Source organism: Rhea pennata, chromosome 1 (genome assembly GCF_028389875.1).
Source record: "Rhea pennata isolate bPtePen1 chromosome 1, bPtePen1.pri, whole genome shotgun sequence".
NCBI lineage: Eukaryota > Metazoa > Chordata > Aves > Rheiformes > Rheidae > Rhea > Rhea pennata.
In genome coordinates, this window is record NC_084663.1 from 69,949,469 (window position 1) to 69,966,902 (window position 17,434).

General features: G+C 37.7%; 1 protein-coding gene across 8 annotated transcripts in view; it reads right to left on the reverse strand.

The window, feature by feature from the left end:
* The window catches only part of EPS8 (EGFR pathway substrate 8, signaling adaptor), a 139,299-nt gene that overhangs the window by 38,281 nt on the left and 83,584 nt on the right, over positions 1–17,434 (reverse strand). For all 8 annotated transcript variants that reach the window (XM_062591196.1, XM_062591179.1, XM_062591171.1 and 5 more), the window contains 5 exons: positions 8,770–8,837; positions 6,594–6,755; positions 6,249–6,398; positions 3,844–3,926; positions 1,802–1,938 (listed from right to left, as the gene is read on the reverse strand). In XM_062591196.1, the coding sequence (XP_062447180.1) occupies positions 1,802–1,938; positions 3,844–3,926; positions 6,249–6,398; positions 6,594–6,755; positions 8,770–8,837 (600 nt within the window). The remainder of the gene's footprint in view (positions 1–1,801; positions 1,939–3,843; positions 3,927–6,248; positions 6,399–6,593; positions 6,756–8,769; positions 8,838–17,434) is intronic.

The window sequence follows — 17,434 nt, forward strand, 5'->3', positions numbered from 1 at the left end:
AATAAAGTTAACCACATGCAAGAATGTTGTACCAGGATCTCTGTCAAAAGATTACAGCAGAAAGTGGTTGATTCTAAACACAAAGCAAGGAGAAATTATCCCATTTTGCAAAATACATTAAAAGCAACTCCAGCAGAAATAGGCAAGACAGAAGTGCATAGCTCTGACTTCAGACAGTGTTCAAGGAGATTTGTTTATAATTAAAAGATAATAAGAAAAGAGAAGTAGGAATTTGGGCAGATTAATCTGCTCTGGCACATTGACATGAGAGGTAATGATGTAATAAAACAGGTATTTTCAAATAACAACGGACAGAGTCAGTATTGTTTTTATTTGAAAACACAAAAGGTTAACGTTGTGAGAAATTACGAGTTTTGCATTCTTAAATCACCTTAAATGCTACTATCATTAACAGGAGTGATTTTTGTAAATACATTGTAGAAAAGATCCACATGAATGGAATAAAAGGAACTGCAGGCACTCAGATCACCAAGAAACCACTGATAAATGAAATCTTTTCAAAGTGAGCAGAAATGAAACAAAAGAATAAACCAGCCTTTACTCAAGATACATTTAAAGCCTTAGGTTAGCAGATGAAAACATTCTGAATGTTACTGGTTTCTCTGAATATTTTTAATTGCTTTCTCTACATAGTTGTTGAGTCACATTATAGCTTAATAAACCAAGAAAAGAAAACTTAATGATTAATGACGTGGATCGCCAAGTGGTCTAAGGCGCCAGACTCAAGGCTCTGCCTTCCTGGGAGTATTCTAGTCTCCAAATGGAGGCATGGGTTCAAATCCTACTTCTGACACATTCTTTTAGTCTCCTTCTCTGGAGATATTCAAGGCCCGCCTGGATGCAACCCTGTCTAACATGCTCTAGGCAACCCTGCTGAGCAGGGGGGTTGGACAAGATGATCTTCAGAGGTCCCTTCCGACCTTACCCATTCTGTGACATCTAATCCTAAAATTTTAGCATCTGTTATACAAGAAGAGGGGAGGAAAAAGGCCTCACCTGAACCAAGATTACTCCTTTAATACAGTCTTAATACTGAAAGGAGCTTTATTGTTTCTAAAGAGCATTAATCTATTTTTTAAAAAAGAAAAAAAAAAAAGGTTTCCATTACAGATTATAAAAATAATAATAAAAAATCAGAAATATTACCACATTCCTTGGTTAAGGCTTTAAAAAACTATGGGCTAGTTTAGCCACACAGACCGCTTAAAAAAAAAAAAAAAAAAAGTGGTGATCTCTAGTCAGCTTTTAATCCAGGTGATTATATTTTTAATTGTCTGAAATATCTGGCCTGCATTTACCTAATAATAAATTTACCAATAATAAATATGGCATCATCAAATTACAAGGGTTATGCTCAGTACAGAATACTATGCATGTTAGCATACTCATGTAAAAGCCTGGGTTGAAATCCATAGCCTAACCCCCCATCCACCTAAACGCAACTAAACAAGGCTCCGAAAAGAAGTTCAGAAAATTGGTAGCATGAGTAAATGACAAGTCAGATTATGACAGCGAGGTCTTAATGCACAGCTCATCGCTCTAAGGCAAAGGGGCCCTGGGGCATTTAAAACTAGACTGAGAGAATAATCCTGCCTCCTCTCAGCAAGGACAGACAGCTGACTGAGTAAAACCATTTCTGTATCCGGATTCAGTTACTGCAGTCTTTATGGAATTGTTTTTCCAAAGCGTTTTTATTATTATCCGGCATCGCAGAAACCTCCTGCCCAGAGCAGTCGTTTACCAGCACGCGGCGCAGAAGCCACCTCTTGGAAATACTCACACTCCCCCTGCTCGGCCGCCCACGCGGACCACGCTGCCACCCGGCTTCGCACGTCCACCTGGGTGATGGTCCCTGGCGGGACGGGGGCGGGCGCCCGCGGAGGCGGAGGGATGGCGCTGTCAGCTTTGGATATCATCCTAAGGGAGGAGGAGAAAGCCCAGAAGTGACACTTGAAGCAAAAACGCTCTGTTTCCATGTGCTTAATCAGAGAAGACAAGAAGGCTTTACAATGATCTTTTCTACCAACCCGTTTTATTGGGTATCCTATAGACTTTCACAAGCAGCAATACTTGAGTCTGCGGTGTGTAAATATATTTGACATAATGGGAAACCCACTCCAAGGAGGGAATAGCAAAATACATATTAATAAACCAAAACCTCCATCGCTTGCCAACTGGAAATCTCCAAGCAGTACAACACACTGTCTAGAGAACTGGTAGACAAGTAAATTCAGTGACTCAGATTTAGGAGATGTCATTTTTATCACCACATGCAATTTAATGGCTGGACTTCCGTACTGTCTGGAAGTCTTTATTAGAAGTTACCATTCAGCCATCACAAACTGATTATCTATTTCCTAAGTTTGACAGGTTGTCAAACAACTTTTTCCTTAAAACTCAGCCAACTCAGATGACTCAATTTACAGACTGATTTTCCCTTTCAAATCAGCAGTCTGTTCATTCCATCTTGATGCAAATGTATGACTGTTCCCACCTGCTATTTTCCAGTATTTTTGCCTTATCTAGTTTTAAATACCATAATCAAAAGAGGTCTTTGGAATCATTCTCCAGCTTGTTATCAACAGAGGTGGGGGAAAAAAAAACAAAACAAAAAAAACTCTCCCTGGCCTGCCACCCACCCATCCACTCATCCCTTTCCCACATCCCTACTTAACAGCTCTTTACCTCAAAGTGTTCCCTTTACGATCCTATCTCATTCATGGCATTCCAAAACAACAAAAACACCAGATACTATTTTGTCTTTGGACACTGAACAAGAAAACATCTTCTTCAGCTCCTTTCCTCCACTCTCCTGGGCAGTCTTCTTGGTATTTCACATTTCCTACAACTTGTCAATAATCTTGCAGTAACTTGGTAATGCAATGTCACGCTTACTGCCACATCTCCAAACCAGTCTCATGCAGGACTCGTCCAGAAGGGAGTCCCTCCTTGTGACCCGATACCCACACATACAAAATACTACAGCGAGCAACCGGTGCTAAGCGGTCCTGTACTATTGAGCTCTTGGCCTCAGAGCCCTCTGGGGTGGGTAGTTCAGATCAGTTTTCTCCAGATGGACCGACCTACATTTTTCCCCTCAATTAAACCTCATTTAGTTTCCTTGCACATCCAATGTGTTTGAGTACTTCTGGATTACCCCTTTGTGCTTAGGCTTGTAGCCCCACACACAGTAAAACGCACCTATTTGATTTTAAATTCACAGATAAACTTAAGCATTTCTGTGGTTGTTTATAGGAGTGTCTACTAGTACAAGAAAACTTAATGATCTGTGCAGTGGAATTTAACAGGTAACTGGAAAAATTTTTTAAATTATGATCTTTTTAAATGATTTTTGTACAGCAGAAGATTTTCCATGTAGACCACAAAACTAAGCATTATAGGGAGACACAAAGACACAGTTGCATATTAACCTTTCAACAAACTACCATTAACATTTATTACATAAAATAGGTGTGCCCTTGTTTCTAGGTCTCTCATTCTTGAAGTTCTAGGGAGTTTTAAATTTTTAATTTTAATTCAGTACTATTTACTCATATGCAGAACTGAGACACACTACACTATTCTCTGGCACTGGTATTTGTAAGTTGTTCCAGTCACTAAGGAGGAATTAGAAAAGTTAAAAGTGGAAGTTATAAACTGAGAAAGCATAAGATAATTAAGTCAAGGCTGCTATACCAGGTTTTGGAAGTATGTAACCACTCAGCAAAAAAATGCAAAAAACAGCAGACAGACTTAGAAAGCATCTGACCACCGTAACAATATTCAGCAACCTTATATATTGACAAGAAGTTAAGGTTTTACCTCAGTGTTTCAAGCCTTTTCTTCTGTTTTCCACTTTTGCTGTCACTGATTGCACTTTCAATATCTTCATGAATAAAGCTTGCCTAAAGAGACAGAGGCAGATACTAACAGTTATCAGCTAGGCTAACCAGAGAGTGAAATAAATACCTCTTCAAGCATCTTTTTTAAAGCATCCTTAGAATCCTGAATCTCTTACCAATCCCATGTATCTAAACCTCTGGAATACATTATTTCACATTAAATAGAACAAAGAAACACGCAATGCTATTGCCTGGGAGTTGGTAATTTTGTCACCGTTCCAACCTAAAATGCCAACCTAAGATGAGTTTGTTATCTAGGTAGAAAATTTGTCTAAAGAGTTGTAATGATCTCAAGTTAAAAATCATTGCATAAGCTGTTTTCCCAGCCATATACATCATTTTTGGTTTTCTTACGTGTGTCAGTGAAAGGCATAACTGAAATTACCACAGACAGTAGCAGTATTACAGATAAGGAAAATAACTCATACCAAAAAAAAGTAGCCTTTAAAAAAAAATAAAGATGCTCTCTAATTTCTCCGTGATTTTGTGGAAGATTATTTTTTCAGAGTGTTTCCTAATCTGTAGGTTCCTGCCTCTCAGTAACTGCAGTGACCACTGTGGAGTGACCTCCACCAGTGACCCACAAGTAAAATTCTGATACATCTAACACATTATTTCAATAGAACTTGCATTAAATAGGTCACAGCTTCTCGTGGGATTGTGAATGCTCTGTTACATGTCTTCAACTGTCAGAGTAATTTCCTATACAAGTTGTCAAAGCCCGAATCTGTCAGTGTCCAGGCTCATTCTACAAGGCCCACCTCTATCCAGGTCTCCTCATGGTGGAGGAAGAATACCTAAGTTGTTGGGAGGAATACACAACTGCTAGGACCAAAAGACTTTGCTGATTTTAGGCTCTAAAGGGATTATGCGACTTCTCAGGCCACGAAGTATTATACTCCAGAATATGGACCAGAAATATATTAGATTTACAGAGTTAATAAATAGATAAGCTCCAGGGTACTTGAGGAACTTAAAAACAGAACACCGTAAATGATGCTCTTAATACTTATTGTTTAATGAAAGTTAAAGAAAGTATTGATTTGCCAAAATATTATTGATTTTGACTAAGCTTTTGTTGCAAAGGTTCCTGAGGCTCAATATAATTTCTGATCAAAAGCTAAAAGAAGTTGAGGAATAAAGACCTAACATCTCAAGAACAGCTAAACCCAATGAGTAGGCAACAAAACTTTGGGTATGGTCACAGGCTCAAACAATGGCCCAGAAAAGAAAGGGAGATCCTGGACTTCAAGATAGAGAGTTAGGCTCATGTGGCCCATATTTTTCTTTGTATACAGAGGAATAACTTCAAAAGAGAAAAGCCTAAAGAAAAGAGACTGCCTGGGGACACTGGTTCCAATCCGCCTTCAACCAGGATCCCTGCATTATTTAACATACTGCCATCTGAATTCCTCCGGATCCCAATTTCCATTGCAATGGCAAATTCGGTGCAACTAGTCTCACAGTTAACCAGTCATCTTCACATTACTATCACTGAACCAATTTCAAAAATTGTACAACAACATTAACAATTTGTTGTTCTAAGGTAATAACAAAATATAAACAAGGAATTTTTTTTTAAATTCCATGGAATTATTTATCAGAATTTCAAGAAATACTAATTATACAGTGTCATTAATATAAATTAAGATTTGCAACCCCAGAAATAAAGAAGTATTGCAAAACATATTCAAAAATTGTGTTTACTCCAGAATTTTGAAGGAAACGCTTTAATAAGAGACAAATAATCCCTGTCCTTGTCTTGAGCTTCTTGCAAATAGTATTTTCCTTTCAATTTTCTCTCCGGCAGGTCAGAGATATAATGAAGTGGGCCTGCAGAGGAGCTTTAATTACTCAGTCACAGAAAATGCAGATAAAAGAGATGGACTAGGTAAGAGCTCAGGACTCAGGTGTGTGTTCTAAAATAAATTTCAGGTAACTCGAACTATTTTACAGCACTTTCTTCAGATGTGCAAGCGCATACCATATACATATTCCAGAGCTTTACTCATTTGCAAACCTAAATGAACCTCTAAAGAGACCGAGAACCAATATTTATAGTACATTTTAATGACATATTTGTACATGCACTAAGGATTCAGCTTAGTTAGATGACTCCTTTCTTACAGGACATATTATACTACATTTATTAATATACTATAATAAGTCTTGGTATCATAAATACATTAAAAATATATTCATCAGCACAAAAGAACAGAATTATCTTCTAGGAATCAATTTATTTGATTTTATCCATTATGCTTGCCAATTCATAACATTTTCCCAATTCAAGTAAGTCATAGTAAATCTCCATTATTATCTTACCTTAATCTCATCACACTGGAAAAGATGCAAATCTGGCTTGTTTTGGGTGGGTTCTTTACATACTAATGCAAGAATAGAATTGTAATTGCATGCATTCATCACAGCTTGGCAATGCTGAATTGTGCTTAAAGGAAAATTCTCCAGTTCATTCTGCAGGAAGAGAGAGAGAGAAAAAAGAACCCTTAATATTCAGTATCCTGATCTCAGAAAGCTACATCAGTTAAAAATGGGAAAGTGATAATAAGGTAATTAAAATACCAAATCTCACATGCATCATTTTTCTGCCTGTTCCCTTTTTCCTCTCTCTCTCTCTCTGAAAAAGAGACTGCCACTCACAGATCTTACCTTTGATTCCAAGTCCACCAAGCTGACAGCTTTGTCATCCACTTGAAGGATCATATCTTGAGTCCACACTTTGCCTTTAGCATCTAGCAATTTCAGCTTCCTTATTCCATCATCTACTGTAATCATTGCCTCTTTTCGGTCCAAAACAAAGGTGGTCAAGTGCTTGTAAATGAGGGACACAGACACAAAAGAAGTATAATTATTCCTATCACTAAGCAGTGTCAGTATTCAAATTGTCAGGAAACAGTAATACAAATAATTCATGAACAAAAGCTCCTTTGTATATGACACATACGTATATATATGACACATCCTCTCTGTCCCTATCAGTAAGCCATGGGGAAGGTTGTTCAGTCCATAATGTCATTTTAAGTTAACTGATTTTTTTTTTTTTTTATAAGTCACTCTTTGTCATTCTTTGTCATTTTCTCACTACAGTAAGTAGTTAGGCTTCTAGGCATATTTTGTCATGTTTCAGGTATCACAACTAGAATTAAATCCTGAGTATTAATTAGCTTTCTTGAGGAGTGAAAACCTGTCTCATCTGGCAAGCTGACTGCAGGAAGCAGCAGAGAAAGCTTCTCAGCAACACCCTGCCAATGTACCTCCACCTCCGCCTGACCTGGCGCATGGCCATCCCTGTAGAACTGCCAACCAGCATGCTGATGGCAACCACGATGGGTTTGCATCTGACTGGGATGCCTTATGGACAGGCTAGTTACTTGTTTTACACAAAACACAGCAGAAATGCAGTATATTATCTACTTTTGCTCACCATCAACTTGGAATGGTCTCCAGAGGCAATTAATGGTTTAGAAGTTAAACATCACCTTACAAGCATCACCTCAACTGGTCTCCCTGCCATTATGATTTTGATAATTTCTCCTTCAAACATGTTAACCATGCAGGACAATCCATAAACTATTTCACTTTTATTCAGGCAAAAAAATTCAGTTTCATATTTTTATATAAGACCTAAATACACTTCTCTAAGCTGAAAAAAATTTAGTATATGCCTGCACATCTATCTTCTAAGTAACTTGAAATAAAAAGCATTGAGAGTGCTTGCTTTTATTAGAGGATAACAGCACACATCAGTAATGACAGACGGGAGAATATATAGATGCTACATATGATCAAAGTATTTAAAAAAGTAAAGAGAAGATCAAAGTATTTAAAAAAGTAAAGAGAAGCAAACTATATGGACTGTTCACACAGGAATGTTTACACTTCAAATACAAGTACGATTTTTTACGGTAGCAGAGTACTAAAACCATGACGTAGAAATGAAAGATAGGTAAAGACACAGATAATCAAAAGCCACACAAGTAATTAATTTGCAAGTTGATCATAAACAGCTGAAATTGAGGCTCTTCTGCACATGATTTAACAATTTATATCTAAATTTAAAACTCAGCAAAAAGAACCTGTAAATTTATGGCATTTGTAAGAGTCAGCTTAACCCACGACAGTGGTACTTAGCTTGACAGCAGCAGGAGAAAGGCATATAAGAATGCCTCAGCACTGCATCCAGAAGTGCTTAACAGACTACACACAGGCACCCAGGCTTACTTTGCTGGATGGTTTAAATATATCTACTTCTAGATAGAATATGACAGCAATATGCAGTAATTCTGCAAAGCAGCTTAAGTCATATACTTTGCATTTCACACAGGAGAAGAATCTGTGCAGGCAAGATGCATTTAACAGCTAGCAGACTCTGCCTAAGGTTTTGGGGGGTTAACACTCAGCTCTTTCCTAAGCATTCTGGCACCTCTGATGATTAAAACTGGGCAAAATGTTCATTTTAAATATCATCCAGTGTGCCTCATCAACAGCATAGAGCTTTTCAGCTCTGCCTCAGCCTTAGAGCAAGGCTGCTTCAAAGAGAGGGCAGCATAACATGCTGGGTTGCGATCCCACTGAGAAGTTCTGTCCCTTTGCCAAACTGTGCACGTCTCTGCTTATTTACCACTACACGAAAACTTCTGCTCACTATGGCATCGCTATAGAATTTGATACATTTCAGTGTAATCTGTTCTGAAGTGACCTCAGGCTGGCAGGATATTTTGGAAGACTTATATGCCTTCAAGCCTATGTAGCCTCAAAAATCGCATAGGCAAAAATCCATGCATACAACTGAAAGGTCTGATTGGTATATTGCCCCTTCTCTCACCTCCACATGATAGTGTGACGTTTCAGATATGCTGCTGGCGCTGTCCCGTGCATAATGCTTTCTTTGTTCTAAAGAGGAGATGAGGAGAGGGGAAAAAAAAAGAATAATTATTCATCAAACTTTCTATCATGTTGCATTTGGATATTTCTCCATGACACATAAGATCAGTTGTGTATATACATATACATGGATGAACTGCTGTTAATTTCTGCATTCTAAAAGAAAAACCTTCATTGCCAACACAAAGATAATACTTTACATTAACAATATGAGAAGAGAGTCAGTAGGTACAAATAATAGCTAGCATCTCTTCAGTGAGTCAGGGCACAGGAAGGCAGCAGCACACTCATTGAAAATACTTCATTGTGAAGCCTGATTATTAAAATCACTGGCTTGCTACTTTGGTAGGAGTATAAAAACTAGTATCAGGCTTATTGTGTTTGTTTGAATGCACTTTAAAAGCAAAAGTACTCACAGTTATGCATGTAATCCTCCTGTTAAACACTGAAAGCAACAAAACCGCACACAAAACAAACCTGATGCATCCTTTATTTCCTCCTGATGTATTTAATTTAAGGAATTACTGATATATAAATATGCAGGGAAAGAATGAAGGGTAAAGAAACCAAATGCTGTAGTAGAGAAATACATGCTCAATATCTCTAAACAGAAACACTTTCAGCCGAACAATACACAATGCTGCAAAATCAGAAACATCATTTGCCTTTTACTTTATACAATAGATTAATATCAAATCAAGAGGGGAGGAAAGGAAAAAATCCAAGCTGAGAACACAAAATCCCTACAACATAAATAACGATTTTAGATGAATACTAAAATAAGATTTTCAACCTCAGTTGAGACATATTTGAATGTGACATTTGGCGTCCCCTTCTCCCTTGCCCCCAGAATCACTGAAGTGCCCAATCTGTAAACACCAGGAGTTTTGCCTTAGCAAAAAAGCAACAAGAAGATGTGACCGAGAAAAGTCCAAGGAAATTCTACAGTAGGTTTTCTCAATTTCATGAAATATCTTCATTTCTAGTTTTCAAGAGCTTTTTTATATTATTTGGAAGGAAAGTATCTGGCACATATACAACATACATGAATTGTAGAAATATTTGACGCCTTTGAGAATCACACCTCGCGTTTCTTTACTTCTCGGCACGCTTCATAAAAGACAATACAGTTCCTGAAATCCCTTCACGGCTTGAAGCCTACCACCAAGACAACTACACACCACTCGGAGGAGAGAGACATCTTGCCACCTAGCAGCAGCACTCAGCTTGCCTTAGCGAGGTATGTCCCTCAGCCAACAAAAAAAACACCATGGGTTAGCATAATTTTGCAGTAGATACATGAACATATTAAAACAGATGCCTTAATTTTATTATCCATTATTTAGAAATCCCACGGTAGAGGATCCAGCTGTAACTAATATTTCTGCTTTTGCAGCATATTACTTACAATATTTTGGTTGATTTTTTTTTTTAAACACAATACACACACACATGCACACACATGCACACCCTCAACAAAACATTCAATGGAGTAGTACTATTTGACTTGCTACCTGTCTTTTTTTGTTTGGATGATGATCTGAAGAAGTAAACTCCATCTGTTCCTAACAAAACAAGGGAATTAAAAAGCAATATCTAGTTTAACCAAATATGATTATTTGCATCTCCCAGGGGAATAGTTGACGGACTTCTGGTATGGACTGTAAATGAATAATTAAATGCTGTCCAGTAAGAAAAAAAATATTCTTTTTAAAAAGAAAGCCACATTTCCATTAACTGAATGCACGACATACTGATTTTTGATTATTATCTTTTTTGGTTTTGTAAGTGAACAAGAGTAGTGTTTTTATGATACCAAAGTAAACTAGGATAAGATATTTTACATCCATTGTAAGGCTTATAAATCCCACAAATAACAGTTGGAGATGTTTTTTGATAAAATAAGAAATACTGACATATTTAGAGGTTACCAAAGAATTAAGAAGCAAAGAGTAACTTTTGCAAGAGATCCCATGCTCATATTCACATAAAATTCTGTCCCAAATTAGGACGGAATATCCAGAAACATTCATCGCAATGATCAACACATCCTCTTCCACAGAGCAGCATAGCACTCACAGGAGGTAAGACGACGGTTTTCAACAGGCTGTGTCTTGGAGAGAACAACAGTGTTCATATAAGAAGTAGAGTTTTATGAACAGCAACAAAAAGTTGTGGTTGCCTAGACTTGACACCCAAGGAGAATCCTTCAATTTCTGTATCTTTAATAACAACAGAAAAGTAACAAGAACTTCATAAAAGCTGTCAATGAGTAAAAATCCACTAGCACCTATGCTTATTAGCAAACAGGTATGATCACCACTCCAACAGCTGCTGATATTGGCTTTGGTGACAACTCCTTTTTACCTTTTTTTTGGACAGATTTATGCAATTATGCATAAATATGCAAATTTATGCAGATTTATGCAGAATATTTATTATAACATATCAGAAATTGAGTTACCATTTGTTATCTTACAAGCTCTTCTATTAAAAACACTGTGTAATGTAAATCATTCAGGGAGACCTGGAGAATCCTATTTTTTGGAGTCCAAGAAAGTGATGTGATCTAAACTCTACAGTGAAGAATGGAAGCTAAAACGGGAAGAGTTCAAAGGCTTGTGGCAGCACAACATATCCCACTGGGAATTCTATCACTAAATATAGATTAGAATTCTGAAATTTTTTACATGGATTTGTGTAGTATCTTTTCCGATTATTTATAAAACCATTAACTGAAAACATTGGTTGTGCTGAAAGTTTTCCATCCTTGGGCAAATTTGTATTTTAAAAAGAATCACTAGCACACCAGTTTCAGGGATCAGATGCATCTCCAGTGTAAAGTGTGGTGTGGGAGGAAGGAATGGAAAGGAAAAATATGCTACTGTTGGTAACAAATAAAAGGAGGGAGGTGGAGAGGGCAGACCTCACACACTGCTCAGGGCTGCAATTTTCATGTGGTTTTGGAGATGAGCCAGAAAGTACCTACAGCAGTGGTGAATGTTGCCAACACCGCTGCAATGGAGAGGAAGGCAGATACTACAGGTAACCTCTCTGTCTTGAAATTATTCATCCTTCAGAAATACCACATCTAGTAAATACATAGGATTGTGTTAGAAGACACTAAAGTTAAATTCTGAATCACAGTCTACAGCAAATACGACCTAGAGAAATCTGTACAGAATAAAATGTCAAGTAAACTCAAAAAGCAGAGGAATAAGGTCAAAAGCAGCACAGCATTTCACTCATCAATCCTGACCCTAAGATATACTAGCTACTAAACTTTCCAAATGAGTACAGACATTGGTTCACAGAATTTACTACCATTGCTTCTTTCTGATGTGGACTGAGGCTACTACTATGCACGTTTTTGTGAACTTATTCAACTTACCAGTACTCAGGAATGGACCACGTTTCTGATTTCAAAAGGCTGTGAAAGGGGTACTGATTTTATACCAATTTTGGAAGCAGTCAAACATCAGAGAAAACAGAAAATAAAAAGTTTTAACCAAACACTTGAAGACAAACAAAAGTTACATAAGATTACAAATGGAAGGACTCAACATTTTATTCTTGCCTCACTCCACTAAAAACTTGGTACTCTTCCAATTACTTCTGTGAGGGAGTATTTCTTACATTGGGAAGGCAAATTTGGAAACGTAATGACTTCAGTTCCACAAAAAACATCAGACTTCCACAAGGTCCCTTAAGTCAGAGCTATGACCAGAACCCAACAGTGACAAAAGGACTGAAAATCTGAAATCTGATGACAATCCATGAAGAGATGGCTCACTTACAAGCTGTTTTAAGAGTCCTAGAGTAATGGCATAAATGATAACCACACATTACTAAGTAAAATACTTTGTTTACTACTGGATATTTATGGTTTGCATTGGAGTGATGGCTGATACCCCTTTAAGAACGTATGCAGCAGGCAGAGAAGCTGAATCTGAGACGGAGAGCAAAGTGCGGGAGATGTTACCAGCACATCCAGGAGAAAAGGTCAAAACTTGATTTAAAAACAAGTCTCATTATCAGAGGAGCAAACACTGTCACTTACAGAGCACCTTGTCAATCAACATTTTCCCTGATGACTATGTGGAATCAGCTAGCCGAGAAGGTGTGATGCTTGGAAGTCTATTGCCAGTTTTATTCATTTGTGTATCAAACAATACAAGAATGGCTTCTTTGGATGGCTTCTTTTAATGAACTCGTTTACCTAGTCTACGATCTGCTGATTATTTCTTGGATTTTATCACACTACAGTTCTTGCTCTGAATAAGGTATTTGAACAACAGAAAAACGCACATACAATTTCACTGTTAGCACCTCACCACAACCAAGAGAGTTTAAAAACACAACTCATGAAACACCTGGTCTTCTGTGATGTGGTCTGGGGATAACTGTAGTAACACCTTTCAATCCTGTGCCTAATAATACCCTAAAATTTAGCGTGCACCACTAACTCGCTATGCCAAGAGATTTGAGCTGCTCCAGCATGTGTCACTCCCTGGCAAAGACCCAGTGCAGCCCCAGTTCCCAGCACCAGCTGGTGCCGCGTGTCTCCCCGGAAGCGGTGTTGCAGAAGGCAGATGGAGAAGCTAGCGCTACAACAACAGGTGAGAGTATGAGCCAAAACCCATTTCAGACACAAAGATCAGGAATTAAATAGTGAAATGAATCCCACAAGAATATGGACAGGGCCTCCCTCCTTCAAGTTGAGTGAGAGATCTATCATGTAAGTAGGAAACATTTCGTTTCAGACAGGAAAGGAATGAAAACAAAGAGATGGTTTGAGACAGGAAAAAAGGCAGCTGTGAGCAAGTTTTTGCAGCTCAGATAACTGCAGAGGTAGTGATGACTCCAGTCTAGTTTTTAATAAAAAATTGTCCATAACACCGAAAGAACTTCCACCTCCTTTCCTAATGGCATTGTGGCCAGCCTTCCGCCCCAAGACCAAAGGATACTCATGAATCACCTTATCAAACTAAGAATTTGGACTCAACAGTTGAACTTCATGCCATGACATATTTATATATTTTTCTTTAAATTTTCACTATGCCTGGGAAAAAAAAAACACATTCAAGATTGATTTGATGACTTAGAAGCCCAGATCCCATTTTCACTTGTTGATGTGGGTGGATAGGTGACTTAATCCAATTGACATTCAAAAGTCTTCCAGAAAAGGAGGCCTGTCATCGACAGTTTGCTGCTATCATTACACAGTGTCTTGACACATTTTATCAAAACTAATAGCATAGTCATTTTACTTGAACTGTAAAATTTTATATATGTATAAATAAAATATATATAATCCAATATATAATCAGTGCATAATCCAATACACAAGTCTTCTATTAATTACTAATATGAAATATTTGTTTTTAATGCATTTAAAAAATTCTGATATCATTTAATGCTTCTCTTCACTTGCTTCACCACTTCTCTTGTGACAGCGCACAAAAAAATTCCAAAACATTACAAAAGAAGAAACATTGCAGACAGATGCAGCAGAATGGTAACATGGCTGCTGAAAATAAAACATAATTGCCTTGCTTTTCAGAAAGCTTTCTCTCTCTGTGTCTGTCTGTCTTCCTTTCCTCCAGTTCATACATTTGGTGACACCGACAGCCTACTTATTTTATGCATACAAACCACAGCAAAAGCAGGAAAGCGTGAAAACTCCACTCAAAAAGCTGTGCCAGTATATCTTTACTCTGAGCTCCAGCATAATTGAGTCTTTTACTTCATTCAGTTCTTGGCAATTGCAGCTACAGTTTTGCGATGCATCTACTAACACTGGACGTGAACCAAGATCAACTCATTTTACAAGAGCTACCCTGCAGTAGTTACATGGTAAGTAGTTTCAATTAGTACCTGAATTCAATTAAGCAGTTTAGATGTAAAAGGCTGTTTACCACTGCATACTTCAATTTTAGCCACTTGCCTCTACCTTTTACTGATAGATGAATATTCCGTGATCTGATATGAAAATGCTCTGTGATGTATTGTTTTAAAAACCCATAAAGAACACAAATAAGACATTTTTACTGATACTAGCACACTCTTCAAAACATATGCTCTTGAAAAACTATTATTAGAATAATACAAATTGAAAAGAATTAGAAAAGTGAAATGCATGTCAGTCTCATGAACAAGTAATCTGCTAAAAAGACTTTTTAGCAAGATGCCTCTTGCTGGTTTCCGTTACCACCTACTATTTCTGTCAACACATGTAATCAGCTTGTCAAGCGAACTTGTACAGGATGCAGAAATCCCTGTTAAAAACTATCACTTTACAATTTTGCTCATTTACAGTTCCTGCCTTTAATACTATGTTAAGTGTTTTTTGGTTTTTGTTTTGTTTTTTTTTCTTTTTGGTAAGTCTAAACTCAGAATGGTTCATTTTCAGCATCAGTTTTAAAAAACAAGTTTGGAAGAGTTTTTACTTCTGTCTTTGCAGAAATTTCTTAAAGTAGCTCTTTACACTACTCTAGTAGAGTGCCTTCAGCCACCAAACCGTATCAGCCTTTTCACAGCACTCCACTTCTGAGCAGATCAAAGCCAGAAGACCTTCAACCTGCTTCACAGACTTTCAGTCTCATGGATCTCAAAGCAGTTCAAAAGCCAATAATAAACACAAACAATACAGCGAAGTTCTCATATTCTAACAGAGAAGATGAACCAATACTGCCAAATCCAGAGCCTATACAGTGTCCCTGCAAGAGTAAATTGTATCTTGCAAAACAGCAAAACATCTTGCTATCACTGCCCTAACCCCAAACCAGCCATTACAGCAGCACCACTCACAACAGGAAGGGAGACTAGTATTTATTAGCAACACTGCAATTAATAGCCACTGATCTTTGACAGAGTTTTCTGGTTTATTAACCTGCAGCAGAGCGGGTAGATAGCCAAAGGGCAAGCAGGCTAGACTGAGGCATGAGGGAGTCTGCAGAGAACAGATGTTTTCACTGCAAACCTCATTCTTCCATTCCTCTCAGTTTTACTGACATCCAAAAAAGCGTTTGACAACATATACAGATTTACACCACAGAACATCTCTCTCCGCCTTATATCCACTTAAATTTCCATTACCGGCCTGGCAGTCTGCAATATGTGTTCACAGCGGAGGTGGGTGACAAGGGAACAGTTCAATTTGGCTGGCAAGGAACATAATTACATTCTGCCCCCACTGTGATTTGGCCGTAAGCTAGAGAATATAGTATATAGCCAAGACAAATAGTGGCATCTGTAGTTGGCTAGTACAAAGTTTAGGCATTTTTAAGTAATATTACATCTGATACAGAGAGAAAAAGCCTGTTCAGAATGGCAGGCCAAACAGGGCTCCAAAAACGTTACGTCAGATCTAAGCTGCTTGCAAACCATGTGCCAAGCATCAATAATATTGCTGTAAATTCCTTTTCTGTTAATAGAAGATCAAGTTAGAGGTTGGGCAGGGGAACATAGGTCATGACCGGGGTTTCTCCTTCTAGTCATTAAGCTATTACTATTAATAGAATCAATCTATTATCATTAAGAGCAGGTAACCATTCACACAACACGTTCACTTATGCTCACTCAGTTACCAGACTGGAACAACAGCTGGCAGGCCAACACAAGACAAATTAAGCTGAAAATGGTCTCCATAGTGTTTACTAAACTTGATCTGGAAATGGAATTTAAATTCAAGAAGGTTCTTCTGAAGGGAGAACTATTCGCACGGGGAACTAAAGAACATAACTACATGCCTGTCACCAGGTTGCATGGCAATGAACCAGTAGACACAGAGAGGGCGATCCTCTGAGTTACATTTAAACTTCTGAATCATTAGCTCAGCAAAACAGAACAAAGAGTTGCTTCCTTCAGTTACACCAATACTGCACAGATAATATTACAAAATTGCACAGGAACTAGTTTTCTTTAATTATTAATGTAGAAAGTATTTACACTTCTTGTCCTGTATTGTTAATGATGGAAAATTTTTTAGATTTAGGAGAAAACTATAAATTCCTGCATCACTAACAGTACAGGATTGAATTTCAACAATAAGGAGCACTGCAAGCAACATAACGAATTACACCCCTAAACAGTTTCCAAAGCTATTTTTTTTCCAAAACTATACAGTTTCCAAAACTTCTTTTTTTTTTAGAAGCTGGAATGCTCTGATTTTATACTTACGAAGAAATAGTAAAGAATCAGAGTTGGTAAAACCAACCACTCTGGTTATATCTTTAAAGTCAAATAGCAAAACTGATTTCGGATCATGCATACACTACCACGAACACATGTTTATCCATATGACTAACTGGGACTGATTGAAAGAAATACTTAAACGTATCTTAACTCGGTGTTCAATACCTTACTTCACACGTAAGAAACAAAGGTGTATGCTCAGAGAAGGGCCTTACCCTCACCATCTAAGCTGGCCAGCATGGCCCATGCTCCCACATTAGCATGGGTGGGCATTTAGGCTCACACTCACTCCAGAAATGCCCAGCAGTCACAATGTGGAACAACTGTCCCTAATATCAGAAATCACTCATGGCTTGCTGGATACTTTTTCCTCATAGTAAATGTCAAAAAGGGGAAAAATACACTGGCTT